This window comes from Rhizophagus irregularis, chromosome 5 (assembly GCF_026210795.1).
Source record: "Rhizophagus irregularis chromosome 5, complete sequence".
NCBI classification, from domain to species: Eukaryota; Fungi; Glomeromycota; class Glomeromycetes; order Glomerales; family Glomeraceae; genus Rhizophagus; species Rhizophagus irregularis.
Genome location: NC_089433.1, coordinates 4,955,705 through 4,970,233, shown reverse-complemented (window position 1 = coordinate 4,970,233; position 14,529 = coordinate 4,955,705). Strand labels below are relative to the sequence as shown.

The 14,529-nt window shown below is 26.2% G+C and overlaps 4 protein-coding genes across 4 annotated transcripts; 1 reads left to right on the top strand and 3 right to left on the bottom strand.

Moving 5' to 3' along the window:
* Window positions 1-3,431: 3,431 nt before the first annotated feature.
* OCT59_025603 (uncharacterized protein) lies at window positions 3,432-4,890 on the bottom strand. The gene is made up of 2 exons (XM_025308714.2): window positions 4,158-4,890; window positions 3,432-4,061 (listed from the first exon to the last, which is right to left on the bottom strand). The coding sequence occupies exons 1-2, from the start codon at window positions 4,732-4,734 to the stop codon at window positions 4,000-4,002; spliced, it is 639 nt and encodes a 212-aa protein (XP_025189674.2). The 5' UTR covers window positions 4,735-4,890; the 3' UTR covers window positions 3,432-3,999.
* Window positions 4,891-10,752: 5,862 nt separating this feature from the next.
* On the top strand, window positions 10,753-11,496 carry OCT59_025602 (uncharacterized protein; the record flags this gene model as incomplete). The annotated part of the gene is made up of 2 exons (XM_066139670.1): window positions 10,753-10,771; window positions 10,838-11,496. The coding sequence occupies 2 exons, from the start codon at window positions 10,753-10,755 to the stop codon at window positions 11,494-11,496; spliced, it is 678 nt and encodes a 225-aa protein (XP_065992194.1).
* Window positions 11,497-11,598: 102 nt separating this feature from the next.
* Window positions 11,599-12,957, bottom strand: OCT59_025601 (uncharacterized protein; the record flags this gene model as incomplete). Its single annotated transcript, XM_066139663.1, has 1 exon — window positions 11,599-12,957. The coding sequence occupies one exon, from the start codon at window positions 12,955-12,957 to the stop codon at window positions 11,599-11,601; it is 1,359 nt and encodes a 452-aa protein (XP_065992193.1).
* A 72-nt stretch (window positions 12,958-13,029) lies between these two features.
* OCT59_025600 (uncharacterized protein) lies at window positions 13,030-13,868 on the bottom strand (the record flags this gene model as incomplete). The annotated part of the gene is made up of 2 exons (XM_025323800.2): window positions 13,030-13,446; window positions 13,530-13,868. The coding sequence occupies 2 exons, from the start codon at window positions 13,866-13,868 to the stop codon at window positions 13,030-13,032; spliced, it is 756 nt and encodes a 251-aa protein (XP_025189676.2).
* Window positions 13,869-14,529: the final 661 nt, after the last annotated feature.

Sequence of the window (14,529 nt, the reverse complement as noted above, 5' to 3'; positions counted from 1 at the left end):
TACTAATTCCAAAATATTAAAAATATTACTACTTCTAAATAATAATTTAAGAACCTTTCAATTTACCGTTATGCCCTTCAGGCTATGTAACGCGCCCGCAACTTTCCAACGCCTTATGGACGAAGTGCTCCACGACGAATTAGGAGTAATTATGCAATTTTTCATATATACGGTATGTTACATTAGAAAATATATCAGGCGAAAACTAGCATCCTTTGATGATCAAGAAACCATCAACTCATTATTATTCTTGAAAAGATATAATTATAACAATGGGTCACAAATAGCTTGAATAATTAATATAATTAATTCTTCTATTCTCAATCTCATTATAAAATTTTTTCATCAATAATTATTTCAATTAGTTCACCATTATTTTTAATAAAACTTTGTTAAATCAGCACAATCATTTTCTAAAGTATTTTCATTAATAAAAAAAAATTTAAATATTATATCTTGAGTAATTGAATTTTTTGATTTTTTTTATAAATAATATATATCACAGCAATCCTTTGAATTTTTTTCTAAATTTTTATATGTTTACATAATTATATAAAGGTTCATTTTTCTTTTAAAAAAAATCGATTTCTTTACTTTTTTAAATTATTTTTTTTTTCATTTTATTAATAAATGTGAAATAATTATATTTGATAACAATAATTCCAACTTTTTGTTCCTTTTTATATAAAAATTGGAACAATTATTTTACACCAAGTCTTGTTAAATTGAAAGACATGAATAAAAAGTTTCTTAGAACGTCTATAGCTAGTTTATACATTTTCAAAAAAAAAAAATATTTGGGAAAGAAAATCATGTCCTGATATTTGTCATGTCGTACAAAACTTGATTTACGTACCACAACTACCACATGATAACAAATGATTGCCTATTACTACTTTTGAAGTCGTAATATTACAACACTTTATTACATAATGATTTTTCAAAAAAAAAAAAATCCTTTTTTGGAAAATAAAAAAATTACAAAAAATAAGTTTTTACCACCAAAAAAGGAAATGATTGATATACCATAATACATGTTTGTATAATTGTTAATAATTACAACACAATACAATACTGGTAGTAATTATGACACTATATAATAATTACCAATACTTGTGTTATATGTGTTGTATGTATGTTACCTTCCAAAAAATAATTACATGTCACATTTTTAGTCACTCATATTCAGGGTCGATGATATGGGTCACATTCATTTCACCGACGATCATTTCACCGACGATTATCTCACCAACAGACGTTTGACCGACAGGGTCATTTCGTAGACAAATGTTTCGCCGACAATCGTTAGGATTAAGAAATTAGGATTAAGAAATTAGGGTTAGGATTAGGGTTAGGATAAGGTTAGGGTAAGTGGATTAGGGTTTCAAAACTGTCAGTGAAATGGCTGTCGGTAAAATGATCATGTCGGTGAAACATCCATCAGATAATTGTTAGTAAAATGATTGTCGGTAAAATGAGTCAGACCTGATGATATACTGTACATATTAAAACATGATTAAGATTAATTTGATCACCACAAATTGCATAGAATTAATCAAATTTGCTAAAATTCAAATAATTTATTAATTATGTATGTACTGTACAGTATATCATCGACCCTGAATATGATTAAAGACGTGATATGTAATTATTTTTAAAAGATCGTCTGTAACTTAATACAACTAAGGGATAGTGACCCTAGCCGCTTTGGCCCCTAGAGAAATTCTGGATCATTTCGGCATGATATTCATAAAAACCAAAGTTCATCACCTTTGGACATGTATATTATGTAGCCATATTGCTTGATCTTTATAAGATTTACCAACAATTTGAACGAAAAATGATTATCTCCACAAAAATTGCATGAAATTTATCAAATTTATTAAAATTCACATAATTTATTTTAATTATGTACAGTATATCATTGACCCTGAATATAATTATTTTTAAAAGATCGCCTGTAAATTAATTTGAACGAAAAATGATTAATTTGATCTCCACAAAATTGCATAAAATTTATCAAATTTGCTAAAATTCACATAATTTATTTTAATAGTATATCATCGACCCTGAATATGCATGTGATATGTAATTATTTTTAGAAGGTCATCTGTAAAATTAATTTGAATGAAAAAATGATCAAAATTGCATAAAATTTTGCACATAATACATGAACCACTTTTATCACACACAAAATTCCACTTTGACGCAGTAAAAAATCTGGTTCATCATGTGATGTTACACTAAACTACGCAGTTTGAACTTTAATGACTTTTCTTAAAATATTTCTATGATAACTTAACTCATAGATATTATTTCGGCCAATAAGATCACCATCAACCGACATCTTAATGTATTAAATTTTCTTTAACAATAAGATATTTTGTCCTTCATATATTACCAATTGCAATTTAGTTTTTATAAAAACTATGGCAAATAAATATTGCCAAGACCCTGAATGTTTTTACAACATAATAGAAAATAATAAATCATGCAATGTACTGAAAAGTTTTTATAAGAATTGCCAAGATCCTGAGTGTTTTTACAATTTAATAAATAGACAATACTAAATAATGCAATGTACAAAAAGTTTTTATAAGAACTACGATAAATAAATATTGCCAAGATTTACAACATAATAAATAATACTAAATAATGCAAAGTACTAAAAAAAATTCTATTTAATAATAAATATATTATTAACCTTAAAAAGAAATAATTTAACGATTTATGATTCATATAATAAAGGGGTTGCAATGTATTCCCCCATATTTATTTTATTACGTTTTGTTTCCTTTCAGAATATTAAAAAAAAAAATTCTAAAAAGCGTAAATTTTAAGAAAAATCAATATATAATATATAATATTTTTTTTTCTAAAAATAGGATTTTACAAAAATGTGAACCACAAATAAATACACAATAAACAAATAAAAATTTATGAAAGACGAACGATTTTTTTGGATATAAATAATCTTAATGTCATATGGTAACACTACTTTTGTTGATCATTGTTAACCATTATGTAAAATTTCCGTAAAATTTGTTAAAAAAAAAAAACAAAAATACTTTGTAAATAGTGATTATATAATTACTGTTTAATAAAGTTGTTTACGTTAAAAAAATTCATGAAATTCATGTGCTCATTTTTTATGGTCATATTAAAATTTCTTGAAGAATTTTTTTTTTTAAAAAAAATAATATTTATCGTATTATTCGTATTTATTCGTATTATTCGTATTATTTCCGTTAAAAATTTGTTTTCGTAATTATAACGAATTTTCGTTCATGAAAATGTATTATTTTGTTATACATTTAATAAATATCTTTATATCTTTGTATTACTTTTATATGAACAAATGAAGCTTTCAGTTTTTTATTAAATAATAATTAGACTTATTGTCCTTATTGTTCAATCGATTAGGAATTATACGGGGATTTTAATAACCGATATTTTTATTAGAAAATCCAATATTGAAATCAAAATTAATAGCATTAATTCCTATTGGTCACCGCAGTATTTTTAATAACCGAACTATAACTCAATCATTCAATCATTGGATGAGGGATATAAAACGTATACATTTAATATTGAATCGAATTTTCCATTGGATTTATAAATCATTGTTTACAATAAAAAAACCATCTTTTGTTTATATCTCGGCGTGCATAATTTGAAAAAACTTGCATGTTGCTGATCCGGCGTTATGCCGGTTTATTAAACACGACATATAACCCCATTTGACTGGCGTAATTAAAATCATGCAGTAAGCACATGCAAACATTGATTTATTAGGTGATAAAATTAAGATTTCAAAGTTATTATATTAAAAAAAAAAAAATTCACTATGTAAGTCTATAAAGTATGTACTCTATCTAAAAGTGAAAATTATGAGACTTTAAAATAATATACATTCACATAAATCAATTCACGTGAATTATTAAAAAGTGACGAAATTTTTCCTTTGGGATGTAATTTTCAGTTAATTAATAAGTTTTTTTACATTTTTCTGTTTTTCTTCTTTTTAATAACTTTAAATCTTACACAATCGTCTTGTGCGCCTATGATTAAAAAAAAAAAAATCAAATATATTAGTTTTCATAATTTCTATCAAATTTATACAGTAAATAAAATTCATATTTGTTTAAAATAATTACCTCTTTGAGCAACAGGCATAAGAACAGGTTGATGACTGAATGCAGAAGTTATGGTGCAAAGACGGTAATCTCCAGCTGGTAAACCTTTTTCTACGTCTGCTGATAAAATACCATTCTTTGCTTTTTCATTCAAACCTTTGAAGAAAGCAAAAACTTTTGGATCGGGAACACCTCTTCCGTTGAGTTTTTGAACTGTTACGTGAGAATGTCCTTGAACTCTTCCACTATTATCAAGGGTTTGTGGAAATTTATAATAAGTTGTTGCGGGGTCACTGAAAAATCCAGTATCTAAATTGATTATTGCGGCTTTAATTGTGAATGGCTCGTTTTCACGGATAACTTCATTATTTTCAGGGAAACGGATTAAAGTTGAGATCATGGTATCAATATCTGGAATTTCTCCCATAAATGTCTGCGAGCATGAACCATCTTTATTTTGATCCCCTTTTGCTATATCTAAGTCGGATTTCTTGCAGACATCTTTATTGTTAGTATCTACTTTTACAGCAAATACATCCGCCAACATACAGGCGACCAAAATGGTAATAATAATGAACGATTTGTTAAGGAGTGCCATTGTTATTTGGCCGCGAAAAAAAAGGATACGGTGGTATATGTAGTATAGGGGGGAAAATAATGAAGTTATAATAAAAAGAATGAGGGAATTGCCCTTTTTTGATTAAAGGCAATTGAAAAATTATTGTTTTTTTTTACGGTGAATGTTGAGAACAGAGAAGTAAAAAGTCCGTCAGGAAACTAACATTTTTATATTTTTTTTGTTTTAATACAATATAAATTTTTTACATTGAACCTTTTTCAAGTCTGAATATAGTAATTTTCTTTATTTACGTAAAGAATATTAAAATAAAATATTATGTGAACTATAATAAATAATATTATGTTGTGTAAGAAAAAACATTAATTTAAGCGCCAAAATAAACATAAATTAATTTAACTATTCGATGATATTGATATACCTAATTATTACACAATATAGCCAAGAAAAAAGTATACTGGAATAAAATACCTCAATTTGTTACACAATTAAATGATAAGATTCTATAACGAATAAAATTTTTTTGAAGTCCTGATATTAATATGATTAACATGGAACCCCTTCATAATTTCTTTTTTATTACTAAATTTGTAATTCTCTGTCGTGCATTATTGAAAGATCTTCAACTTGTTGTCACACGATTTCCTTTTTAGATGATTACGTGTTACAAATTTTGTCGTACACTTATTCAATAACGGAAAAAAATTGGTTCATTGTACATTTGTAGTTCATATCTTCAATGGATGATAGTTTCCTCATATAGAAATTGAAATTAAGTGCGTGGTGTTACCAATTAAATTAATTTGATCACAAATTTCCCTTTTGAAAATATATAATTTCCTTTGACTTTGATTGGTACGACATTGATTACCGAAAAGTTAACTTTAATGTATATATTTATATAAAAAAGAAATTCTAAAAAAGAAAGACTAAATTTCTTTATTTGAAAAATTCTTTCTACCTTCAAAATATCCAAAATTATTAGAATTATTTAATTATTTAAATTATTTATTATTTATTACACTAAATTTTATGAATTTAAAAATGGTTGGCTAATAATAACTACGTAAAATTAACACAAATTATATTGTTGTTTTTAAATCTGAAATAATATTTCATCATCTCTCATTAATGTATGTACTGTATATGTTAACAATCGAAAGTATTTATAATGGTGATATAATAATTCTTATTTTTCAAGATATAAAATAAAATAAAATATAAAATATTCTAATTCTTATTTTTCTTTAAAATTACACAAAAATCAATTTTTAAGTTATGAAGTATTAATTATTAATAAGTGATACCATTAAAATTAACAATCAGACCAGTCTCGTCTCATATTTGCATTAAAAAATTGTCGTCTGATCCCATATAATAAATTTTTTTTTCAAATGATTCCTTTTCGTTTGTTTACCATTGTCGCAACTTCATGTATTTTTTTTATTAGTTTAAATTATCCAATAAAGAAAAAAATGGTCCCACGCTCGATTACAGGTTAACTTAATATTTTTTTTAAAAAAATTCATATAATAATACATTATGAAATCAAAATACAAATAATGTTTTGCATCATGTTTGTATATTTTGTGTATCACATAATTAACGAGCTTATTATTTCATGTCCGTTGAAGATATTCTTCGCTCGAATTTTATTGCAGAATTATTTATCTGAATCTATTGGAATAATTGGAATAATAAGTATTTTGTGATATTATATTTGAAACATAATCATTACGAGATTAAAATCCTTGATATTAAAAGATAAAGTTTAAAATCAAAAAGTTGACTTCAAAATTGCTTTGATCGATGATCAACCTTTGACTAATCACGTGAGCTATATTTTATTGGCTAAAAATCATGTGAACATATGTCATTTACCCGAATTATAAATTATTAATCCACTCAATTTTGATGGAGCTTAAACAGACAGTGCTCGAGCATTGGTTCGACCCTGTAAAAAATTTTATCCGCAATTTCCGTAAAAAACTCTGAGTGTTAATACATTTATAGTAAAAATCTAAGTAACTTGGATAATTTCCATGTTTCAAGGTTATAAAATTCCGTTATTCCGTGAATATTGATACATTTGCGGAAATATGGAATAAAAATATGGAATAAATATTTTTTTTATTAGAGGAGAACCAATAATGATCGAACAGATTAAATTCAATAATTAAACTTTAATCAAATACATTTTACCTAAAAAAGTCTTTTATTGAAAAAAAATATTTCTTTTATAACCTAAAATTATTTGTATTCTAAATTATTTCTTTCTAACTTTATATTTTTCTATTAAAATATTATTTTTATATTTTATCACACATTTCATTTCAATATTATAATGCATTTCAATATTATAATGATGTCTATCTTTTTAATTACCAAAAAAGAGTTTATGGAATATTTCAGATCAAATTATCCCAACTTTAAAAGACGAATAATAAAATAATTTTCTTGTTATATAGTAAATGTAGTACATTTATTAAAGTTAATCTGGAACCCGACCCCCTGAATCGTTACAAGCATTTTTTACGTCAAAGTGCGTTAGTTTCAGTAGTTTCAGGTGGGAACCTGCAGATTTTCGGCGGGTCCCCGCTGCAGGTGATTGTTACGCAGCAGATCACTATCATCTTTGGAAAAAAAAAATGAATTTGGTAAATTAAAAGAAAATTTTTGAGTGATATTGAGTCGTAAGATAATATTTTAGTTAATTCACAATTTTTTTTAAAATGCAAAAAATCTTGAATAAATAAGGTTTAAAATATATTATTCATTTATAAGCTTTAAAATATATTATTTCATTTAAACGATTCTAAATACTTTGAATTTTTGAATTTATCAAATGAAAATTGACTTTAATTATTGGTTTTTGGATAGATACCCAAATTGCAAATAGGATGTTGCTAATTAAAAAAATTCGTCGTTAATTTTTTTGCAATTCATCTTTTAATCCATATTATTGTTTAGATTTAGTTTAGATTTCGTACCAAAAATTTACCCTGTTTTATTATGCAAAAAAAAAAAATCATTTTTAATAAATATTGTTGGAAAAATAAAGTATTGTTATTTATTATTACTTTTTATCAAAAATTAAATAAAAATACAATAAATTATTGTTAAAGAATTCAATTATTTAATAATAAAGAAGTAATTGTTGGCAATTTTTCTCTGTGATAGATTTGTGGTAGATTCGTGGTAGATTTGTTGTATTTTCGTGATCGATTAGGTTGATTTGTGGCGTAGTATTTTCATGGTACTTTTGTAGTAGGTATATGACGGATTTGTGGTGGATTTGTGGTATTTTGGTAATGAATCTGTGGTTGAAAAATGGTATTTTTGTAGTGAATTCATAGCGGATTTGTGGTATTTTCGTGGGTGGATTTTGATTTGCGTACACTACTAAAATTTTTTTTTACGTCAGTTTTTTTAAGAAAATTTTCTTTTTAACTGTTAACGGTTTTTTTTTTTAAACGGTATATACCTTTTTAAATTTTTTTTTCTTAACGTTCAAAGTTCTTATTTTTTAAAAAAAAATTTTTTTTTTATGGTTTTATGGTTTTGTAATCCGTTATATAACTTATTTTATTATTTTATTATTATTATTTTTCATTTTAAAAAAAAAAGGGTATTGCTAAATATCACCGGTGGTGATCGTCATCACACCACTTAATTCTGGCCGAAAATTATAATTTTGGCCAGAGTTAAAAAACACATCGTAAATTTTTTTTTCAAAAATTTCAATTTAAATAATAAATGTGTAAAACAAACCTGAGTAGATACTAATAACACTAAAATTTTGAAAATTTGACTAAAAAAAATCTTTTTTAAAACAAAAAATTGTATTTTGCTTATAAAATCAAACTTTCCTATTTTTCTCAAAAACTATCTAAACAACAGCCTTTATAATCTAAGGCAAACTTGTTCTACCCATAAATTAATGATATTTATATTATAATTAGAATAATATCTCAGTCAAAAATTTTTGAAAATTCAAAAAATATTTTACATGTGGTGACGATCACCACTGGTGATATTTAGCAATACCCAAAAAAAAAATATTCATTTTTCTATAAACAATTTTATTTTATTATAAATAATAAAATTTTATTAGGAGCGTCGGATTTATTTTTCTTTTTGTGGTCTCCAGACTTCCGGAAACTTGGACGGAACCTGAACGGTATATTAGAGAGGAAAGTGTTGTTTAATTGCGTTAAAAAAACGTACTAACGTTTCATTTCTTTATTTTTTTTTTTAGGTCGTCAGACTCCTAAGAAACACTATTTTCATCGAATAAGAACTCTTATATTGGAATCAATTTTGAATTATATTAAGAAAGAAGATACAAGCGAACGTTTATATACAAGGACTTGTACCGATAGAATGTAGATAATATAGCAGAAAAATTTTTTTGCAAAATTTTTTTTAATCAATAATTATTTAAGAATTTTTTATTTTTTAAAAAATTTTGTGAACTTTTCTTTTTAAATAATGATTGTTTTAAAAAAAAATACAGTAATTAAGAAAAACCCTCGCGAATTTTTTTTTATAATTGTTAAAAAATAAATAATTAAAAATTTTATTTTTTTAAGAAAAATTTCCGTGAATTTTTATTCTTTTAAACAATGATTACTTCAATTTAATTTTTTTAAGAAAATTCCCGCAAATTTTTCATTTTAAAAATAATTAAAAAAAAAATACTTTAAATTCTTTTCTTAAAAAAAAAAAAAAGGTTATTAACAATAGAAAAAAAAATAGAAAATACAATAAAAAGTGGCAAAAATGATATTATTTTGACACCATTTTTAGACTTTCATTTTAAACTACACATTAGGCAAATCACGTACCATCGGGGTTATGTATATGTAGTGTACGATCAAATTTCCATACTATATGTAAGCCACAAATTCCACAAATTCATATATGTATACTTGTTTTTAACCAAAAACGCATACACTACATACATTTTTACTATTGTTTAGTTTTTTTTGTTCAAGAAGCATGATCGAAATGATTAATTACATTTAGCCTTTGTACATAATTAAATATACTATTAGCGATACTTAAATTAAACCGTATGGTGTGCTACCTGAAAACCACGTGACCATACTTTGCTTGACTTTATTGGATGGATTTATCTGTGTAACATTTTGAAAATTTTGCGCAATGTTAGAAAAACTCATATTAAGAAAAAGAAAATCAAATAATAAAAATATATATTAGTATACACTTCAATATAATGTATTTTGCATTCATTATGACAAATCTATTAATGAGCTTTGGACCGTCTTTCTACGATGTAACGCTTTTACGCTTTGCATGTTAAAAATTGATTTTTGAAATTCAATACATTTTAATGATGTTTTACTAATTGGACGCAGAATTAACAAAGACGTTGAATGAACTTATGATGTGACATCGAATGACGATATTTTCATGTTTCTAACTTCAATAGATGAAAATTTTTTAATTTAGGGATTTGTTATTTGTCAATCACAGAATTATAAAATACCACCATTATTTGAAAAAGTGCCGTCCAAATGCTTCTGGCAGGTTGGGTATACTCTGTCGTATCAATTGTTCACATTACATTGAGCTTTTTTTAAGTATTGCATGTTAATGTTTTGCCCGAAATCTCAATATGCTCCAAATTGACGATAATCATTGATGATTACTATGTGAAAAGTAATTCTAGAAAATTCTTAAGGCATTATAAAGGTGGGAGCCGATCGTTGATTTGAGGCACATCGTCAACTTGTGGCACGGCACCCGGGCACGGGTCGCGTTTAACTCACCTTCACTGACAATCCATATCGGCTAACTATCAAAATTGGGCCTAATTTTATATAGTAATTTTGATCAACGTTACACAGCTACAATTAGTAAAAAAAAAAATTCTCATGATCAAATTTAGCGAACGCACCCTTAAAAAAAAAATAACATATTAAAAAACGCGTCTAACCGATGAGCGCAGTCTAAAACCGATGAGTTTGAGTAGTGGAAGACTAGTAGAAGGCAATTGGCATCTCGCAATTTCGAATGTTACCAGTTATTAGTTGTAAATAAAATTAGTTTTTGCAAAACTATTTTTTATTTTTATTAAAATATTTTATATTTTTTTCAGATTCAATTACTAATATGTCAACACTTACAACGTCTTTTACTACTTCTGCATCAGAATTTATCTGTCCTACTTGTCAAAAAAGATATAAGAAACAAGGTGGACTTTCACGGCATTTGAGTATTGTGAAAAGATATAATATTTCACATAGTGATTTGGATAAATTACCAGAAACAAATAATGAAAAATTCAAAAGTATTCTGGTTTATTTAATTCACCGCAAACTTCCACATGGATTTAAAAAGGGAGGTCGTCAATTAGTGTCGCTTGCATGTACTGAACATCAGTTTTTTGATATTTTCAAAGGGTATATCCATCATCATAGCAATAGAAATGTCTACAAGTGTATTTTCCGAGGATCTGCTGGATATCAAATATTAAGTGAAATCTTGAATAATCCATTGTGGGGTCGAAAATTTTATGATGAAGAACAACAAACTTATGTTGTTTTATTTAATGATCCACCTGAGCATTTGAAAAATAATCCACTGGCTATTGCAACTCGTTGTGCTACTGAAAGTATAGCCACTCATAGACGCAAATCTAGATATAATCCTGGAGAAGTTATTATTGAATGGAAAATTAAAGGTGAAAAAGATGCAAAAGAGAATTATTGTGAAGCAGGATTTATATACATACATTTTTGGGTGAGACAAATCTAAAATTTTATTGTAATAGAAAAAAAAATTATATACATATGTTTAGAATTTTTTCTTTTAATTAAAGACAATTTTTTCAATGTATATAAAATGTATTAAAAGAAATTATAAAATGTGAATATATTGAGGTTTTGGATAGGAAAGAGAGATGTTATTTTGAGTATAAAATAAAAGTCGGTTTTCATGTTCCAAAATTTCACAAATTGCTGATGTTTTATTTTGAAATTTTCCGCCATTCTTGAGAGTTTTCTTAAAAAAATAACAGACATGATCGTGATTCTTTTTTTCAACAGCACTACACGAAAATGCGTTTAATCCCCACCTTTTATGGATAAGCATAAATTCCCAAACATGTGATACTAAAACATGTATATAAGGGGTTATATCTGATGATCGATAAAGTCCTTGTTCTAAAATAGTATTAGTTTTGGAATCTATTACCGTTTTTTTCAAAAATAATTCACACCATACTTTTGCTTTTAAACGAAAATATTGTGGATCTGTTGTTTTTTCTCCTAAAAGATCATATAATTCAGCAAATCCATCCCACAAACTTTTAATTAATGCGGCTCGTTCTGGATCAAAAAGTTTTGTCAAATTAAAGTTTCGAAGAACACAAAGCTTATCATCACCCATTAAGGAAGTGTAATTCCAATTATTAGTACCATGAATATTCCAAAACTCAAACCTGATTTTTAAATTTTCCATCTCCTTAATTATAATATTCCGAGTTATGTCATTAAATAATCCCTCATTTTTGATTTCTTGTAAAACTAACTCCCATAAACGGTCAGTAATACGTAACATTATATGAAGTTTATCTGGAACATGATTTTTAAGTGAAATCATATTGAAAAGTGGAGGTAATTTATGACCAGGGTATGCTGTTGAATTTTCATTTAAACTACTCATTGATTTACTAATTGTCCAGTCATTTTGCCCATTTCCACGTTGATTTTTTGTTATTTCACACCATGGGCAAAAATTATTGGAATTTGCAGCATTAAAACCTAAACAGGTAGCGAGAAATTTCCAATCTGAGCTAAAAAAAAACTCAAAATTCCAAAGAGTATTATTGATAACTATTCCTACATTACTCAGTTCTTGCAATTCCTGAGTAAGAGCATTTGCTGCAACTTTTAGAGTTGGATAATTTTCACTTCCCGGAAATAAGATAGTTGTATAATGGTAATTGGGCTTACAAATGTTTATTGAATCATCCAATAGTGCTATGGTAATCATCACATGCTTCACCTTTCGTCCTACGTTCCGCCCATCACCAGATATTCGAAGATGAATAGTTGGTATTGCAGGATCTAATATTCCCTTTTCAACATATGATGGTATTATATACTCAAGAATTTTTTTAACACTTCGGTAAGCACCTTTTCCAGTTGCATTAATAACTTGTTCAATAATTAATGGATCAGTTATATCAGGTTCTTCCAAAAATCCTTCTTGCATAATGGTAGAATTTAAATCAATGAAATTAATGGGTATTAATTCTTCCATATATGCATTAATCTCTTGACGGGTTTAAGAAATAGCATATTCTCGTGGTAATATTGATTCTACAGCTGCAAGATGACGATATGCATCACGAGGTATATTTTCTATGTCTTGTACATATGCAATTGATTGCAATTTTTGTTTTTTTTTAACATAATTCTCATCACCAAATGTTACATGGTATTCTTTATTTTCTACAGTAAAATCTATAGCCTTTAAAACTACACGATCTTTGGGATTGTAAAAATCTTTAATTGTATTTTCAAAGTGCACCTGTTCTTTTTTTGCAAGACCTTTTGCACGTTTAATTTGTGTAGTTTTGCTTGATTCTTTATGAAGTTTCAATTCACGTGGTCTACCTTTGCGATTTCTATTAATGCATTTTAATTGAAGTCCAAAAAGATGAACTCCAGAAACAGCAGTTCTCCTATCCGGTGTTATAATCTAATAAAGTATGTATATATTAGAATACCTTCTTTTATGATTTTTTTTAAAATTTTCTAAATAATAAACATATAATAACTTACTTTGTGTAGTTCAACAGAAGCATCAAATGGTGATTGAGCTGAAAAAACTTGATATTGTAAATTATCTCCAAAACAAATTAAGTAATGAGGTTTTTCTTCTACATAGTAAATAGAACATTGAATAGTACGGCTGTTATTAGCCCGACCCCAGGTAGTTTTAATAGTATAATTATCAGGTATAGGAAAATAATTAGGCGCTTCAGTATAATTCACAGCCGGTGGGTAGATACCTTCTTGAATGACAATATAAACAAATTTTCGGTCACCATAGTATATTATTTCAGGTGAAATAGGGTAATTTTCTTCTTCATAAGGTCTTTGCTGATTAGAATTTGACATTTAGAAAGTAACAGTTTTTTTGACGCGTTAAAAAAAATTAACATGATATAAAAAATTGTACAACGGATCTACAAAAATGTGATAAGTACGGTAATTAAAATTCAGTACGAGTCTCAATATCATATTTCTTTACTGCTATAAGAGAAAAATCGAAACAATATATAAAAAATTTTGTGTCATTGGTGTTACCATAATGTCAGGTGATTTGACTATCATTATGATTGGTTTACAAAATTTGGGGTTATCTCAAAAATTTAGGGTTAGGGTATAGATTAGCGCATATGCATTTCACCGACAAAAATGTTTCACCGACATATATATGAAATTAAATGTAAAAATTTTATAAATATTTTACATATATCTTTATATGAAATAGGGAATTTTTTTTGTTAGTAACACGTATTTCTTTGTTAGATTTAATAAATACAAAAAATTACTATTGATTTCCTTAGGGGAATAGCACATACTTTTCACAATAGTTTATTTTTTTTTTAATAAATGTATTAATGTTTTGTTGTGATGATCAAAAACTAAAAAGTTTATATATATATATATATATTTGTTAGTAACGCGCATTTCTTTTATTATTTTAATAAAATTTATAATAACATATAAAAAAATAATTATATGTTATTCTACCTACTAACCCGTTTAAGATGGA